Source organism: Rissa tridactyla, chromosome Z (assembly GCF_028500815.1).
Source record: "Rissa tridactyla isolate bRisTri1 chromosome Z, bRisTri1.patW.cur.20221130, whole genome shotgun sequence".
NCBI lineage: Eukaryota > Metazoa > Chordata > Aves > Charadriiformes > Laridae > Rissa > Rissa tridactyla.
The window spans coordinates 77,595,401-77,614,810 of record NC_071497.1 but is presented as its reverse complement, the minus strand read 5'-3'; the positions used below and the strand labels follow the sequence as shown (position 1 = coordinate 77,614,810).

The 19,410-nt window shown below is 42.8% G+C and overlaps 1 protein-coding gene across 3 annotated transcripts in view; it reads right to left on the bottom strand.

The window, feature by feature from the left end:
* Positions 1 to 801: 801 nt before the first annotated feature.
* The window catches only part of DCAF12 (DDB1 and CUL4 associated factor 12), a 35,259-nt gene continuing 16,650 nt past the window's right edge, over positions 802 to 19,410 (bottom strand). Inside the window, exons 5-11 of one of the 3 annotated variants that reach the window (XR_008463705.1) lie at positions 17,881 to 18,074; positions 16,842 to 16,907; positions 15,967 to 16,129; positions 11,849 to 12,033; positions 10,918 to 11,062; positions 10,064 to 10,171; positions 802 to 9,835 (exon numbers count right to left, since the gene is read on the bottom strand). Coding sequence is in view for 2 of the 3 variants with exons in the window: in XM_054184905.1 (XP_054040880.1) it covers positions 10,146 to 10,171; positions 10,918 to 11,062; positions 11,849 to 12,033; positions 15,967 to 16,129; positions 16,842 to 16,907; positions 17,881 to 18,074 (779 nt within the window). In the remaining variant the exon portion in view is untranslated. Of the gene's footprint in view, positions 11,063 to 11,848; positions 12,034 to 15,966; positions 16,130 to 16,841; positions 16,908 to 17,880; positions 18,075 to 19,410 lie in introns of all 3 variants that reach the window. The other 2 variants (XM_054184905.1, XM_054184906.1) reach the window with 2 other exon arrangements.

The window sequence follows — 19,410 nt, the reverse complement described above, 5'->3', positions numbered from 1 at the left end:
CCTAATCATCTTCGTGGCTCTTTGCTGCACCCCCTCCAGCAGTTCCCTGTCCTTGAACCGGGGAGCCCAGAACTGGACACAGTACTCCAGGTGCGGCCTCACCAGGGTGGAGTAGAGGGGAAGGATGACCTCCCTCGACCTGCTGGCCACACTCTTCTTGATGAGTGTGTTCTCCTCAAGAAAGAACATGTTCTCCTATAGCTTCTGTACAAAGCTGCAGTTTGTCCATGACTATGGAAACTGGCACCTCAGGGTGAGGCCAACTGTGAAGAAAGTGGGGATGCAGGAGCTGCTTTTAGGCACATGATTTTAACCTCCAACATAAAGCTTAGATCTCTTAACGACATTCTTCCTCACCAAAAAATAACCTTCCCAACCCTAGGCAGGGAAGAAAAGGCAGGGAAATAGGACAGGTGGACAGAGGCCTCACTCTCCTGTGCAATGAAAATATGGTGGAAGATCTAATGCTACAGATGCAGTTTTAGCACATAAGATCTTCCTGAAACTTTTCATCCTATAGCTAACTAACTGTACTGTCCAACACTTCTTAGAGGTATTTCCTTGTTAGAAAAAATAGTGGTTGAAAGGAAACACTTACCTCAGAACAAATGAGGTACCAGAAGAAGAGAACAGGAAGGAGATGCTTTGAAGAACGTAACAGTCCAACTCTGCCATTAGATACATTTCCTATAGAAGCAACAAGTGTTAGTACAGCTGTACAGAAAACAGGAGTGATGTTTAAGCTACGAAAAACAGGAATAAGCGCAGAACCTGCCCTTGGGATATCAAGCCACTTACTGGTGAAGGAAAAACAATAGTTCACTTTATTTCTCCTAAATCAGTCATATCAACACAGAGGCTGGACCGTTACAAGGAGAAGCCGAAGCCCACTTGCTCTCAAACTGCCCTGGATTTACTTGCAGTGGGATAATTAGCAAATAAAGTAAACCATCGGCCAAGCCAACACACTATACAAATACATTTTATTTAGAGATACCCATAGTAAGATGCACAAATACTTTTCGTTCACCAGTTTTCAGATCACACAACTTCAAGTAGTGGAAAAAACAAACTGCAGTTAATTACAATTATCTATATAACAGGGCAGTAGTAAAAGATCCATTTGTCAGACTACAGCATGGTTAACGATACTCAGGTGAGAATGTACAGAACTAGGTATTTAAAAAGTGCATGGGTCATTGCCACATACACCAACATGCTTTTTCAAAGAGCAACATCTTTCTGGCATGTCAACACAGTAACCCGGTTAATGCAAGATGGAAAATTAGGCTCTTAATTTGATCTGGAAATGTATCTATTAACAGTTTTCCTCCAAACAGCAAATTAAGAGTTATTTGTGACTGACACATGAAAAGCAATCTGTAAAAAATCACTGTTACATTGTCCATGTAGTCAAGCAACACACAGATGACCTAAAATGATCAGTTCCAGTCTACACCTTCACAGCTCTTCTACCAGAGTCTTCTTCACAAGAGTCCAGAGTACTCTATTGCATTTAGCAAGCAGGCAGAAGTGCTGTAATCCGAGATCCAAGCTCTCGCACCCACACCCCAAATTCTTCCACAAGCGAAATCTCAGTCCTCAAATTTCAAGAATCCCATGTTTCACCTGCAAGCACATCAACTGGATCACATATTGCTGGGTTTACTTTTAAATTCCCATCTGAACGGACAGAAAGGTAGGAAGTGGTGCTGATCTGAGAGAGTAGCTGCATTGGTTTAAAGTTGTATTTAAAACACACGGAACCTGGACTCTCCTCTCCAGTCTCTCTCAAATCAAGGAAGTTCAGCAGGTTCCACTGCTCAATGAAATCCCTGTTTTGCTTTTAAATAGGGATAGTGCTGTATGGTGCTTGGGAAAGACCAGCAGGGACTGTCGTGTGGATGATTACACGTAAGAGCAAGAAATACATTAGATCAGTCTTCAGCTAGACTTCTTCCACTGCAAACGGAAAGAGACTGACTTTTGCATTATAGTTGAGAGGCACATTTTGCATTGATGAACAGAAAACCGCAGTTTACATTGCAGCTTTCTGTGGGTTAGAACACAGACAAACACCCTGTTAAAGCAATTTTTTAAAAAAAGAAACCTGTTCTATTTAAAATTTTTAAAATGCACCCTCACCTATTCTACCCAGGGATACCTTTCCACTTATGTACATCCAGCTGCTTTTCCTCCCTAAAAGTTGTTTGTGTGAGAGATCCTTATTTCTGTGCACCTTGGAAGTAGACAAATAATTTGATGCCTCACAGGGTGGGCCCCTGTACCACATTCAGGGGCGTTGAGAAAGTCAGTAGGATTTCATACACATGCAGTGAACCCCAGAATAAACAACGAGAAAAATAAAATCCAACAAATTGAAACAGCCAGCAGTACAGGAACCAACTCCTCCATGGGGCAGGAATTTGGGTTTGGAGTTTGAGTTTGGAGCAAAGCCTTTCAGACCGAAAGGGGATACCAGTCCAGGGATATGCAGGGCTGAGTCTAATGAATAAGGGACTCTGGGAGCAAGGCCCCGCATCAGCAAGCTGCTGCCTAAGCCAGTAAACTGCAGCAGGGCTTGAACAGGGCACCTGGGCTTTGCAGAACTGGTACCTGAACTAGTAAGCTGTGAGAGGACAGGGAACCTGCTTGAGTCCCGAGGGGCAGAGGGTGGCAAGATGGGAGCGAGGCCGGGACGAGAAGCTGAGAATGGACACAGCATTTTGAACCAGAGTGATAGAGCCCGTTAGAAGTTACTGATCCACACCCTTTCACAATGGTCCCACTATCACACCTGCACTGTGAAAGAAGCTGAGAGCAGCCAACTCAAGCTGCAAATCTCAGCTGGCCTGTTACACCCTTGCAGGCACAGCTCATGCTGATTCAACAACCAAACATGTGGAGGGAGCTGCAGAGAAGTCCCTTTCATTCCATCATCCCAGCAGGAAGCAGGTGGAGGTGGCTGCTGGCAGCTGTAAAACATGCTAGTCATCATCAGTCACGAAAACAGAGACAAGTGCATTGGTGAGTACTGGTACTCACTGGTACTGAGGGATGAAGGGGGAGAGCAAGTGACCACTGAGGAAACTGGTTCTTCCCCACGCCATCTTCACATCTCATCTGAAGAAGGGTGACCAGCAGTTTCGCAAGCTCTGTGAGCAACTAATCTGCAGTCACATAAGCATACGGCATGATGGAGCAGACCCTCAAGGCTTCCATTGCTCAAACACTCCATTACCAGCTCATCTCTGAGCACAGCCAGCCTTTGGCATTACTGCTGGCCAAAGCTCATTATAGTAACTTTTGCCTCTTTAGGACAGAGTTAGCTCATATCCCTACAATAGCACATTTTTTTCATAATCCACCAAAAATGCAAAAGGCAAAAAAAGTCTGTAAAAAGAGACTTTAAATGGGATCAAGTCTGCAGAAAGTCAGTGATGCATCGATGAAATCTTTAGTTATGACATTGAGTTGCAGCCAAAGACGCCAGTTCTCTGTTGGCTAAACCACCCCTGATCAGTTTAACAAAGACACTGGGTGCACACGCAGGGCACCTCCACTTCCCGATCTGCTGACATCCACTGTACAACATGGATGCAAAAGAATTTCAGCTCCTGTAGACTGCACAGGAGTGGGAACTCCACTCCTGAGACAGCCAGACAGTTTAGTCAGCCACTGAAGTTTACGGTAAACGCACAAAGTGATCTTTCTACAATGGGCTACAGGTTGTCTTTTTTTATTATGACTCGGTATTTTTCAGACTAGGCAAACAGCTTTGAAATGATTGTTAAAGGTGGATTAGGAAGAAATGGGAGAAGGGAAAGGTGCTAAAGATTACAAAACAAAGTTAAACCAATCTGTTCTGCTCTGAAAAGTGACTATAATAAAAACAGGACCTTACTGAATTTGAAGAAACTCTGAAGTTAGCAAGAACTAAAAAGAGAACTCCAGATTAAGTCTGCACTGGAGACTTAGAACAGATACAGTTAGCACAGGAAATACACATACATTAGAGCTCCTTGACCATGTATTAGTGTCAATACGTTGATGACTAATCGTGCTGATTCTAGAAACGGATCGACAGAATGCAGTACTGTACTTCGGTTAATTATGGGTATGCATGCCCACTGAAGGCCACAGCAAGTGAAGAAGTGTTCCCATTTCCACGCTCTTATGATCAAATTAACCTTACAGCTGGGAAGGGACATCTTGTATCAATCACACCATCCTCTGCTAGCTGCGTAAGAGATGGAAACTCAGCCCAGACTCCAGATGTCAGTTTAAGAACAAAGATATCCTTTGCCAGTTCAGAAAACAAGGCCACATGTGTAATGTCTTTGTATTGGGAAAAAAAAATATCACTTTTCAGAGGAGAAACAATTTACAAGGTAACTCCGAACACTGAGCTTGTGCAGACCAACAGGCTGGTTTTGCATATTATCTGCAGTTTCCCAATGTTCCATTTGCAAGCTGCACCAGCAATTTTGAACAGTTTTACCTTACAGTTAAAAATGTGCACAGTAACATCTGAAGGGAGCTGTTACTACTTCACTTGACAGCCTCTGTGATAGTTCAGCATCCAGTGCTGTTTCTGACATAGTTCACGACAGAAACAGCACGCTGAGAAAGGCTCTGTTAAATGGGTGTAATTGCAGGAGTTGTTAACAAACATCAGACCCTGGATTTAGAACAGAAGCCAGCAAATATCAGCAAGTCCTGATATATTTTTTTTTCCAAGGCTTTGGATCTTATTAAGTGTATTTGGGAAAAAACAAACAAAACTCCAAAACCATTAAAAAGAGTTCACTGTAGGACATCCTACCCTTAGGCAACAAGTTGTGATCACCGCACATTTTAAAACACCTTGTGTAGTTTGTGCATCATATAAGTACATCATAGGCAATGGGGAAGATCCAGCATTTGTGTACACATTAACGTACAAGCAAGCACTGACAGATGTCACAGGTAAGACTGATCCCAAGACAAACCAGTGCATTGATTTGTGTCTACACCACACCCTAAAACAAATGGAAAAGTCACAAGTAACAGTACAAACCTGTTGCAACTTTTAATACGTACATCTTAGAAAAAGACAATGCATGTACCCAGCCCTAACACAGTGACACGTTTGTGACATAACTTTACAAAGATCAAGGTACCAGAAGAGGAAGGCACATTAACCTCTGGTTGGTCCATTTCGGTATTATTTGGATGAGTCATAATGATTCATATACCCTGAGACTGTGGGAGGCCTTGAAAAGGAAAGGAGACCAGGTGAATGGGCAAATAAAAAGTACAAGTTTAATGAGATTTTAAGATTCAGCACCTGAATTTTCCCTTTTAATAAGGGAATCTAGAAAAGCAGTTCCTAGGAAAACAGCGTATCGACTCCTAGATTTTTGTTCTGAGGTCAAAGAATCAACATCTAGGACTATAGATACATCGTACTATGTTGCAAGGGTTTTTACACACCCTCTCAGTTTCAGTCTAATGACCAGAATCTGTGTACAGTCAACGGTTTTACTTGGTGATTTTTTGGATATAGAAATGATCAGGCAGACCACATTTTCCCAACTCTGCCAACCCTGGCACCCTGGTTTAGATCTGTGTGCACTTTCTTAGCCCATACCACTCCCAGCAGGATACTAGAAAATGGCACTCAATTTTTCATTGGGAAGATTAATTTCTGTCAAGAACTTTCTTTTAGTTAGCCAAGAGTTACATGCTTTCAATAAAGAAATCCAGCACCACAAGCAAAAAAGATACTTCCTAATTTAAATCCTTGAACATTAACATGGTAAAAAAAAAGAATGGCAGGGATATCTACTTTATCTCTCTGAAAATGTTTCTGATTAAGCCCTTTCACAAGTACCTCCTGAGCAATGAACAAATATCCCCTCTATGTTTTTAAATTCCCCAGGAGTCCTGAGACCAATACCAAACACTGTTGGGCTTTCACCTTGTCTCTTGTGCCCCCTTGCCCATCCTCACCGCACACCAAACTGCCCGCTTGCAGAGGCAAGGGAGAGCACACGCAGGAGATCCCTTCAGACAAGATGTGGCTGTGTTCCCCTTTCCACTCTCCCTTGTCTGCAACATGGGCAAATTCCTGGTCGCTGTGCTTCAGAGACTTTCAAATGAGTTACTGAAGGCACTGCCACACTCAGAAATGCATTTTAAGTTGCGGTTACACTATGGGCACTGCCAGTGGGGTGGCCAGTAGCGCACACAGGGATTTTCACTTGGCTTTAAGCTAGAAAGCGTGTGACCGGCTAGCACAGGAGTCCAGGATCAGCTCTGCCTGCATCACACACAGCTCTGCAACAGTGTTCCTAGGAATGAGATGTACCCCAGTTCGGTAATTTAGTCATAGCAGCAACTGCGAAGCTAATTAAGAACTTCCCAGACACCTTGGAAAAATAGGTTTATGGAAAATAAGGGTATCAGACCACCACAAGCAGATCTCAGAGTTCCCACCTGGCTGCTGAAAGATGCTGCCGCTTTACCAAGATGCAGCAACTGACAGCCCATCTCTTCTTGGTTTCTTGCAAACAAACAAAACAGGTGACCTCCACAAAGGGTCTAGGCAAGCCTGCTTTATTTCACATTTGCATCCAGGTGAGGGACATTAGTTCACAAGGTCAGCAAGTGCCTCCCAACTGAGGGGCAGACATTAAGACATTAAACCACCACTCCACATAGCTGGATCATAACTTTAATCTGTTAACTCTGCAGCTGCAAACTATATACAAAGCAAGTGCTCAGGTGAAGGAAGAGGATAAAATTTTGGAGAAGAACAACTGATACAGAAGTATCCTAATCCTTACGATACAAAAAAAGCTGCCAACAACTTGAAATGGAGGCAGCAAATATATCCCCACAATATGAATGTAACCTTTGTGGACAGACTAAGCCCAGTAAGATCACTGGGCACTCTTGCAATGAATCTTAAAAATGGATCTCTGCAGAAAATGAACAACTGAGACTAGGAACAAACACCTATTAACTATTCTTTGGTAATTAACTCACCTTGGGCTAACACCAGCAGCACTGATGAGGGAACCCAACAAATGGACTAATTTCTTTACCACAATCCCAGAAAGCACCCGAGGAAAGCACTAGCATTTCCCCCTGGCTGACTTGACTGTACAAAGGAGAAAAAGCAGGAGGAATAACCAGGAATAAGGAGTTTGGTGAGGAGGGTGAGCACCACCCTCATTGCTTTGCTCAAGCTGACGCTGCAAGGTAGCTTCTGCTTTCTTAGGAATGTCAATCACATAACACCCAATTGTTACTGAGGGATTGCTACCCAGTACTTACAAGCTGTGTATTAGCGAACTGATAATTAAGTCACAAGTTTGATTACCTGTGATTATGATTACTGAAAATGTAATACCCAAAGATACCCAAACTAACATGGCAGTCTACTGATAAAGAGCTGAGTTGTAAAACTAACTGCTTCCCACGTTCACCAGCAGCACAAAACATCCCACATGACTGAAAAGTCAATACCAGGAAGAAAAGTCTGAAGGTCTGAAGGAATGATTAGAGTTATTTTTTATCCTTCAAGTGCTTAATGCAAGATAAACCAGAGTCTGTTGTCCCCCTAGGAACAGACCGTTACTGTGTAATCTTCCCATGAGTCAAACGTGTACAAAGGCAACTGCCCAGTTCTACCATCTGAGCCAGCCTCAAAGGTCTACCCAGATAAAGTAGAGCAAATTGAAGGTCTCAAGCATGGCTTGACGAAAAGCCATCGACCCCATTTCTGACAGACAGAGGTCAGCTCTGCAAGTACAATATTGCTACAGTAAAGACTGGGATGATTTGGTGGGGGGAGGAGGCAACCCCAAACTGACTGTTCAGGAGGGCAGGAAAGAACAAGGAAGGGGAAACATGAAGAAACATTGACCAACAATGAAATATTCTGAAACTTAACATCTGTATCGCTACAAGCATTTAAAACCACTGAAACAGGGTAGAAATTGTTCCCTCTGGCCTAATTTGTTTGTGTGCTTGCAGCACTATCTAGTTCATTTCCATTTTGGGAAGGGTGGGGGGAGGCGGATATTTCATACAGCAACAAGGATGGCTCCTTCCCCATGAGAAGTTATCTTTGCAAGAAAGCACCCCGAAAGCAGAATATGCAGATGCCTGTCAGACTTGAGGAATTCTTCCATCATTGTCCAGATTCTTTTGAGAATCGCCCAAAGCTTCCTAAGCAGACAAAAAAGGAGGAAAAGGACACTCACGCTACCAGGCTTTAGGAGGTACTTTGAGATACCTGGAGAGATCAGAGTCAGCAAGGAGGGATATTTCCCAGGGGTGCCTCTTCAGTAACCTAGAGACTCCAATGACTCTGCAGAAAGATCAGCCTCTGTGTTCAGAGGCTGAAGTTCAGTCCATTCAAATACCCTTTCTTACCCCCTCACCCAGACCTGGGATATGCTTCCATTAATAGATCAACATCAGGACTAGGATTTCCAGACCAGGAGTTCCTTCGGCACTGGTGACAGTAAGTGCCTAATTAGTAACTGTCATTTCAGCAGAGCTGGAGGACACTGAAGTAGACTCAAGTGTCTAGTTTCTTCTTCAAAAAAAAAAAAAAAAAGCAGTGCCTCAAACCAAACCCAAATAAAAAAACTAAGCAAAACATGTTCCCGTGTGACAGAGTGACCTTACACAGTAGCTGGAGGAGCAATCCTAGAAATACACAAGCTGCCATACTTTACCAAGACTTGTTTTTCTCTGTATACTTCCACTTTTCAAAACCCATAGAATAACCAAAGCAGTATGATGCCCTCACAGAACAACACAGGCACTATTACAACACCTTTAAAAACAATGAACAACTCTAAATAAGATTTGAGAGCTCTTTGCTACCCCATGGTATATAATTTGCCCCTTTTCAGAGAAAAGCCTGAAGAGCCACTCATGCAGCGCCGTGAACTGATTCAGTTTTAAGCAACCAGCCCACAAGGGAGGTAGAATTATGAAACGCTGCAAGATCTCTTTGTGAAGCACCTGTGTCAGTGCTCAGTGTGAGTAAATCATACTTCTGGAACAAGTGCACGTCTGGGAGAGCTCTTCTATTGCCAGGATTTCCACCAGATGGGAGGGAACTGCATTCCTTGCAGGATTTCCATCCAAGTGTCCACTACCAACTAGAAAGTAAACCTGCAGCGCACTGCTTGGCGTTACTGATGAAGATACTGAGTACAAAGACCAGAGGGACCACAAGGACACATGCAGACTAGCTGTAGGCTGTCTGGCAGGAACTGCGTAAGGGACTAGAGCTACTCTAGTGGCTGTGATCTCCAGCAGAGACAGGAGAACAGAGCATGTCCCAGCCTTGTCTTTCTTCTCAGCTTCAGCCAACTGCCGATTTGGCACCAAAGCAGTGAGGTACAGGCACTCTCTATTCCTCTGGTGACACAGGCAGGGGAAAGACATTCATCCCAGTAGGACAGAGGCATCAGTAACAAGCTGAGAGTGTAGTGCCTGCCAAAAGGCTAGATGAAGCGCCGTGGAGTCCTGGATTTTATCTGAATATTAGGTAACACCATCACCCTGTAATGCACATGCTTCACAACTGGACCTGAAGGGCATCAGACCTATTCTCCCCACCCAGTCCCACATGAAGTTCAAGGGAGTCTGAATGCAGGAGGAAGCAGGGCATTTGGGGAAAGACTGAGTCTCTCCTGTAGCAAGCAAGGTGACAGCAGATGCTAGGGCAATGTGATGCTAGCGCAACATGAGCCAACAGCAAGTTACCTTGCCACATGGAAAGTTTCTAGCTTGCATTAGTTACCTCCAAGATGCACTCTTTAACCTTCAAGAAAAAAACCAGTTTATTTATTACATTGGCTTATTACAGGAGACAGCCAACCAGAACAGCAAAAATGGGTAAAGGTTCTACAACCTGGGACAAAAAAGGCCCTGGGTTTTAGGCAGTTTATGAAGAACCCATGAGCTACCACAGTAGCATACTCAGGAACCTTGGCTCGTCTGGAAAATGGATAGATTTAGTTAATTTTGAATGACAAGAACATTCATGTACCTAGCCCCCATTTCATCTCAGCAGCTCTGCAGGCCCTCAATGTAATGTCACCCTGCAACAGTCATGCTGCAAAACAGCCCACTCATACTCCAGTGTGCAAGCTGATACCTGGGAGAGGCAGGGAAGGAACAAAAGATCAATTTTTGCTCCTGGCACTGCTGAAAACTACAGTTCAAATACAAACGCACTTTTGAGAACTCCTGCAGTTCTGCAGGACTTCTGCAGTTTAGGTTTGATGGGCAATACCCCTGGGGAACCCATCCCTGGACTCCAATGAGTGCAGCTTATTATTATCGTATCCCTCTATATATAAACAGTGTCATTAGACTTGTACTTTTAAAAAATAAGATCAACCCAGGCCAGGGCCAGGCTCTGCAGATAAAGTAGTAGCTTATCTCTTATAAATATTTTTAATATTTTTTAATTACAAGTAGTCCTCATTCCAGGTAATGTAACTGACACAAAGTACCTGCACACTTGCAGCCCCTAGACTTTCACAGAAAGCCCAGGAGCAACCACTCTATAAGAAAGGAATCCTACCTCACAGCAAAGTAGGGGAGGGGGCACATGGCCAAGATAGCCTAAATGTGGGGGAAGAGTCATTTGGAGTAAATACAATAAAAAGGGATTTCAAACTTCCTTCATATAAAGGATCAAGGAGGTTAAAGCAAAAAACTGGTTCAAAAAGATGTACAAAACCAGGAGACCAACAGAAAACTCTGCCAAAAAATAACTTGCATTTAAATCAGCAATCAATGGCATCACACAATTCTTTTGTTAAAAAAAGGAAAAGAAAAGTGGGAATCTGTGTAAAGATCAGCATTTTATAAGGAGTTATCATTAGCTCCAGAGACCAGCGTAATTCCCATGAAGTCCCGATGGAAGGGGGCCTCCTGCCACAAAGAGTTTCGTTCCAGACGAGTCGTAGCAGTGGGTGTAAACAGCATTTGGGAAGAAATTTATGTCAGAAAAGTAATTCCTCCAGGTTTCGTCATGATTCTGTTAAAGGAAAGTTTAGATTATTATTATTGTTGCCAAACAAACCCAAAAACTCGTTTCACAAAAGCAGAAGGTAGCTTCCAGAGCCTAAAAAGGGATCTTCTGTGTTAATATTCACTGAAGCTTCAGACAGATCAACTTGAAGATACCAGAGTTGTCATGAAGCTTTTTCTGAGGATATTTGGGCCAAACATTGGAGGGGGAGGAGGTGAAGGGAAGATACCAAGTTTCATTAGTTTTTAAAGTTACATCACAATGATACAAAAAATAATGGAGACAAGTCAGGCAAAGCCATTAACTGCTTTATGATAACATACAGGAAATGGAACTCAAGTGCCTGCCATGGTATTACCTCAGGAAGGCACAGTTTCTAAAACTGCATGCAATTAAATTAAATCTCTCTTACTTTGAGTACCATGTTAGAGTAGCATGGTTTTAAAGGAAGACAATTTATTTTGTGTTTGAGGTTCTGATAACTAGAAGTTAGATTACATTCAAAAATATAAAGATATAAAAATCTACTTCATTTATGAATCAGTGCATAAGAACAGTAGTCAGTATGCCTTACTTTTGTAAGTCTGCTTTGTCAAGCAACCAACTTTCAATACCCTGTCATAAAGCTTGTGTAGAAAGCAGTACTGCAGCACTTCTTGCTTTTCATGATTACGGTTATCGGTTTTACTGCATCGCATTTCATACAATAGCTCCTGTTACTATAAAAACAACCGCTTCGTGAGCCCTTTGGCACTCCTGTGTAAAGGGTCTCCTATGCCTACAGTTACTTACCAGCCAGCCTTTCCCAGTAGTCAGCTTCAAAATTTCACTTCCTCCTAATTTCTGCCTCTGTCCGTAGCAGACACGTGGGGGCTTTTCATCCAGGAACCTCTGGGCTCTGATATCGTAAAACAATAAGGAACCTTGCCCCGTTCCCACTGTGATGATGTGCTCGTAGAAGCTCACCGATCGAATACCTGTCAGACGGAGAAGGGACATACAATGCAGTAAGGAAGATGGACGCTTTGGCTCTGCAGTGCTGCTGCTTGATATTTTCTTTAAGAGGAACTATCTACTAGTATTCTCCACAACACATAAGTTTCCCCACTGCTATGGAGCAGTGCTGACAAATCCCATTGATGCTATTGAAACAGCAGCTTCGATTACATACATACATCACTTCCCCTCTCCTCTGAGGCCATCAGCTACACTGATGGTGCATAGTAAGAAGCTTCGTTCTCAGTAGGCCCTGGCTCTGCCAGATAAGCAAAGATCATATGCCATTTAGGATCAAGCGCAGCCTTGTTCTGTCTGCCATGAGCCTCTTAAGTGAACACACCACAAGTGAGTCCATGGCAGCAAAGAGAGGAAAGAACATCATATTGGTTTCTTGCATGAGCTCACACCCTATCCAGCTACATGCCAAGCTGCGATAAGTGGCCGTGTGAGAAAAATTACTGTCCCAGCTGCTACCAAGTGCATTTTGCTGATCAACAGGCTAGCTGTAAACAAGCATAACCATAATAATCACCAGTTACTTTGCTGCTAAGATAGATCAGGCCGTTAAATAATTTTGAAACTATCTCCATTCAGATATTCTCACACAACCACACCTTACTCTTTGTAGCTGGCGCTTTTAGCGCTTCACCAGCAATAAAAACAGACTAGGAATCCTACAACCTAAGCAACACCACGTTACACCAGCACATAGGAAGCTACAGCAAGTTCCCAGTCCAACCAAAACATTTTGGCACAATTCAGTTATGCCATTAGACCGAGTAAAATGAGTATGTTTTGTTTTCACGAAGTCTAAATCTGAAGCCTCAGATGAACAAGGATCCCTTGGAAATAATCTTGGGGAGATTCTATATGCAGGAATTTGCAATTTGAAAAATGTCTTGTCATCTCATCTCCACTTATGGTGCCAAGAAGGTTTGTTCTGGGTAAGCACTCTACCCCAAACAACTCATCTATGCAGATTAAACCCCGCCACATCTATGCTTTTCCTTCCTGCACAACACGATGACAGGTTATAAACTCTAAGGCTTTTTAAGTACCACTGAATTACAGCCTAAACAAGCACTCAAGGAGGAGGGAAGTAGTGAGTTATGCCAGCAACATCCATGTGCCAACTGCTGTCACCATACCAAGTGGGACTGAATGTCACAAAACTTGTAACACCCTGGAACACACCCCGCAGGACACGTGGCAGCAGACATCCCAGAGGTGCGGATGCGGCCAGGGAGCTTCCCCTTCCCCTTTGTACAGAGTCCTAACTAGCAATACATCCTCATCCTTCCGCCTCCGCAACCTGGCGTTACATCCACATGGGAAGCCACCAGCACCTGTGACACACACTTAGAACAGGCAAGGCCATGTTGTCATGCTCCAGATGTGAGGTGAAGATTGGCTGCAGGCTCAACAGGTAGGAAAACACCGTGCAAGTCTCACACCTGCTGGATTAGATTTACCAGATTCGTATCAGAATCTCCGCTTTAATTCAGAGAACTACTAATGCATCTGAGCAAGCTGGAGACATCTTCCCCACCTGCCCTCCCCATTACAAGGGCCTGGAGCTGGCAAATAGATGCAGAAAGCTTTAAACCCTCTGCAAGAAAGGCACAAGAGGGGACATCCTCTCATTTTTGCTCCAAAAGTGCTCTTAACAAGCAACTCAGCAGAACACTCAACAGAAATAGGTGATGGAGTATGAAAGCAGATGGCATATACTTTTCAATGCATTTTATTAATAAAAAGCTATAAAATGCAGAATGACTGTGGATCTTTCTCTAATCAAAAAAATTAACGGAAAGAATCTGTGATGTACCCACTACTAAAAGGACTTTTAGAACAGGCTTTCAAGAACAGCACTTCAAATTGGCTCCTAAGGGGCTGAAGTACCTCAGATTAATCATTCCCATCAAACTAAAAGCACAGCCTGTGCCTAGAACTGATCACGGTAAGCTCTCCTACATTCCCAGCACTCTACCACCTGCGGACCTGGACTATTTGGGTCAGCAAATTGAGTGTCACTCCTGAGAGGCAGGGCGGCTCTACAAATCCCAGAAGGAAATGAAGATGCAGTAGCGTGTCTTACTCAAGGAGCAGACACAGAGTCTGTGCTGCGTGAGATCTGTCCACTACATTCACATTGCTGCCCTCAGGATATAAAGTCAAGGGCACACGACATAGCCCTGCATGCCAGCAGAGCAGAAAGCAGTTGCTCTTGCAGATCATCAAGTAGAGTCCAGGGCCTGCACTTCCCTGTACAGCTGCTATGAAAAGCAACACTTACAAGATGCACCAAAAAGCATTAGCCACCTCCTCGTGCGGAGCACACAAGGTTACACAGGGTAAAAACCGGCCCCAGTTCCAGTCTTACTAAGTGACAACCTTTCTCTGACCTGATTTTGTATACAACACTAATGATCTGAAGTTACTTTGGACTTACGACGTTCAGCAGGTGCATTTGGAAGCTGAAAGCACATTCAGGTAACACTTCAAAGCACTTACAAGTCAACCCAGATCCACAAATCAATAAACAACCTACTTTCTAGAGGTGCTGCACCACTCCAAGTCCCAGTGATATCAATAGAAAGTTGAAACACTATTTTGGGAATTAATATTATTAAGGGCCTTCACCACCATGTCAAAAAAAAAAGATCCGCCTACTATGAAGAACAGGAAATGGCACTCAACAAAGGCTTTCTCCAGACATGGACGTGGCATGGAGATGCACCAGAGATACTACCTACACACGGATTCTTCCCTCAGCGGAGATGATCACATACTCAAGGCAGAAGCTGTCAGACACCAGCCATCACCGGGGACCACACTCCAGTGTCTTGGTATTCCTTCCCTGACAGGTGAGAGTGTCCTGACCTCCACAGAGCCCTCACTGACAGCGGGTCAGGACAAAGGCTGTTGCTGGCAAGATGTTCAGGTGGCAACATGAGCTGGTGAAGCACCTTTTCTCTTATTTCAGAAACTTAACCCGTATGTGAAAGTAGACAACCCTGATATTTCTCTAGACAGCACCATTCAAGCTCCAATAACCACATTAAAAAAACCCAACTTTCCTAAACCTTGGCTACATGTATTCTCTTTTGATAACTTGCCCAATGAAGAGATGATGCTTAGAGCCAAGCTAAATAAGGAGTGTAACTTATTAGTCTGGGATGAATACGGTTTAAAATAGGCACCACAGCACTGTGCCTTCTCATGCTTGAAAATAGAGGGTATAGGAAGAAGCTTATGGGACCATGTACCCTGCAAGCCCTCATGCTTGGCCCTGGTGTAAGGTTCAATTTGCACCCACATCAGAAAACAGCACTTAAATCTGCAGTTATTATTTTTTTTAATTAAAGAGTGAGCTTTTGTATATTTAGAGCAAATAAATACACATAAAAAATTAAGACTACCACTCATGGCGTTAAAATTAAAAAGCAGGGATCCGATCACAGCACAGACTGCCGATACGATAGCACAGAGCAGACAACATGGGTTTTTTTCTGTTCCCAGAGAAAAAACACAAGAATAGACAGTATTAATAGCAGTATGAAGTCTAGATTTCCTTTGTGATGAAGTAAAACAGAGTTAGATGCAGTAAAAAATACGCAAAATGCACACTTTCATATTTTTAAAAGTTCAGTAATATTTGGATGCCATACAATTTAGTGGATCATGAAAGCACTAATGTTGTCTATCATTAGATTTCAGGGTTGCTTTTAAGTTTGGTTTGTTGATTGCTCAAGGAACATTGTCATAAAAGCAAAACATACGTATACTGTTAATGATTTCATTTATCACATGAAAAACCCCTCCTGCTTATTAAAAGCTTATCTTACTGCAGTCTTAAAAGCTACTTCCGCAAGCAAACCATTTGAAGCACCCTTTGACAAGTTTCTTACCACTGCCTCGTTCTTTGGAACAGACGGATTTAACGTTGTGAGAAGGCTGCCTGGGATCCAGAAAGGAGACATGTGCCTGCGATCCTACTGCATACACTGACCATTCGTGACCATAAGCCAAACACACGTTCTCCCTGCAGTATGGCAACTTTGTGGACAGTAACTGGAAGCAGAAGAAATAAAAATCGACCCGTTATGAGAAAATAGCAAGATGTTAATACAACAATTCTGTAAGCTATGTTCAAGGAAGTTGCAGTGAAAAAAAAACAACAGCAAAATGCAGCTAAAAAATAAAGTTCTATTTTTGTGGTGAACGTGAGAAAAGCAACAACATGACCCAGAGGCAAAAAACCTGAAGGAGATGTGATGCCCTATCTGAACCAAACTGAGATGATAAAGGCTGAAACCAAGTATTATGGAAAGAACAATGAATATTTTGACAAATTGTTTTAAATCTTTCTAAGCTGCTGTTATTTCTTCAGCAGGTGTATACAGACACCAGCTCTCAGCTGAAAAAGCTTACCTCACACACTGCCATAGATATGTTTGGGTTCAATCTGCAGTTACACTTAAATACGTGCAACTTCGTTTATGAACACCGCTAATCAACTACCCGTATTACCCCATGCAATGGTTCCCTTCAGCTCACCCAGAACTGGCTGAAAGTTAAGAGCGCTTCCCACCCTCCAAAATAAGGGGAATGAGTTTCTCTCCCTCAGCTCTAATTTTTAGGACGTTTCATTTTACATAAAGCTTTTAAGTGTTTTATGAACACTGCTGCTCTTTCTTCGAGCCTTTAAAGGAGTTGAAGAATAGTGAACAGCTTTAACTGGTAGGCAATTTTTGAAATTTTACACTAACAAACAGAAAAACACCTTTGACAGCGTGTGCTCTGCTTTCCAAAGATGAAAATAGCCATCTAGGGACACAGCTCCCAGCTCCTATTAAAAAAAAAAAAGTAAGGAAGTTAGTTTCTGTATTATAGATGTCCTTACAAACTCGCAGTCTTTACTAGACAGGTTGCATACTCTGTATTGGACTCATCCATAATCCTGTACATGCTTATCAAGATATATCCATTTTATACTGATCTTGGTAGAACACAATACAGCACAAAGGTGCCAGGTAGAATAAGAGCAAATAAACCAGTAATCACCAAAAATAACATTCAAAAGTATAGATCTTGTTAGACAATCAAATAATGAATTATTAGACAGTACAAGCTAGAGCTGACAATTCTCTTCAGCAGCTCCCACACTGATTCTGACCCTGAAGCAAACACTTCTTTCCAGGCACTACTTCTATGAAGTCTCCCATCACAGAGGAGTAATAAACAGCTACAGAAAAAAATAAAGCCCACAGGAGCACCACACTTTTGAGAGCACGCCTACCTTTGCTTCAGACTTTCTCTGATCTTTGAGGGCAGAAAAAAAAAGTAGTGGAGGATGAATTGCTACTCCCACTAGTAATAACTGGAGACCAGCAGGTGGGAGGTTAACATTTACTGTTTGTCAAAAGCCAACAAAATAACACCAAAGCAAGCACTGGCGCTTGCCCTGTGTGCCAGTCACCTCACTTGCTGCACAATCCAGTAACAGTTCAGCCATCAAAACGGGAACTGCCTGCCTGTTAGCTGGTCTTCATCAAAGGGGAAGGAAAGCAGCAAGAGCCCTCGAGAGTGGGATTCAAGCTGCAAGAGGTGTTTTGGTGCTTTATCTCTTCTTGTAAACATTCCCTGTGTCCCCCACTTAGGATACAAGTCTAAAAATCAAACACACAGGAAAACCGTTCCTTCTGAAAACACAGGATTTATTTTTCCTGCTGGAATTCTCCATTCACCCGGGGCAGAAGCAGACATAGCAGATAAACACGACAGCTTTAGGACTTCTGAACTGTTTTGCTTATCTTACTGACCTTGTTCTTATTGTTGAAAGCCAATGCTCGGACTTTGCAGTTGTCAGGATTGGTGTTCTCCTTGGGGATATCTTTCAGAGCCCTGTGTGTTATGTGAGCATAGACAGGAACTTGAGAGAGATTATGCCTGGCATCGCTTTTGGACAACACATCCTCTGTGACTTCCCAGAGACCCATCGAACCATCCCGGGAACCTGAACAGACAGTCCATAAACAAATAGTTCATTTCACATATACCTAACTACCCTTTTCAAAAAAGGAATAAACACTACGGTCTGAAAGAAAGGGTACATTAATCTAATTGAACACACTGTTGGTGCCTACATATTGATTATTATTAACAAAAACATAATTTTACTGACCTGTAAAACTTGTAATATGAACTCATCATCAACTGTTTTGCCTACATGGTTACCAAGCAGCTAGATCACCTCATCTGTTTTCAAACTGATTAGGATGCATCAGAAACCACAATCCTATACAATAATCACCATTAGAAATTCACACATAGAATAAACTCAGAGGCAACTGAGTAGCCTACATGCTCAGCATGGCTTTAGTTTAAAGAACGTGACAGGAACTGAGGCTGAACAAGGAAGAATTCATTTTTCTACTGAATTTGAAGACATTTATCACAAATATGAATCAGAGTAACAACACTAGATGAAGTAAACTGAGTGTCTTTGGTTTGTAGATCAACACAGGCTTAATCCAAGGCCCTACACCCACCCCTTCTGGTATTTAGACAACTCACTTCCATCTAAGTCAGCTCTGACAAGTACCTCAATTTTTTCCTTACACAATGTGAAAAACACACATACCTGCTTCTCCCACAGGGAATGCATAAGAAATATTTCATGTCTTGAAGATGCCAGAAAAAACTAAATATCTACATCAGACTATTAAATTTATAGGCTTTGGTACATCATAGGGAATAAGCTGCAAAGCCAGTTAAGCAAAACCATCTTGTTGCAGTACAGCTGGTCCAGCACAGCAGAGATAGTTTTGCCACGGGTTCAGTCATCTACCTCTATCACCTACTACAGCCAAATACAAAAGGAGTTTCCTAATGGCGCTGCTTAGCAGCAGGCAGCACATGACACTACACCCTGCCAGTCAATTACGCGCTGATAGTTTTTAATGGCACCTGATCTTGTCTGTTATGGAGGCTGAACACTCAGCAGTAGAATTTCTAAACATCTTGACATACTTTAGAAGGAAGCCGTCCCTTTTAATAGCCCTAGCAGGGGAAAAAGCCAATGTATGTTGTTCAACTGGTTAGCCCTGAAGCCCAGGACAGTATCGCTTGCCACCCTGGACTCAGGCCACCCTGGCAATTATTCATCCCATCTGAAGCTTTTGCCATGGAAATCTTTTTGTCCAGCCGGTACAACTGAGTGGACCAATGCATTCTCCCCCAGCTATGGTGCTTAGTCAAGAGTTCATTTTTATGCTTATGGACTGAAATACACTGCTGAACATTTTACAAGCAGAGCACCTGACATCCTTGTTGAAGTTAACACAAGCGAG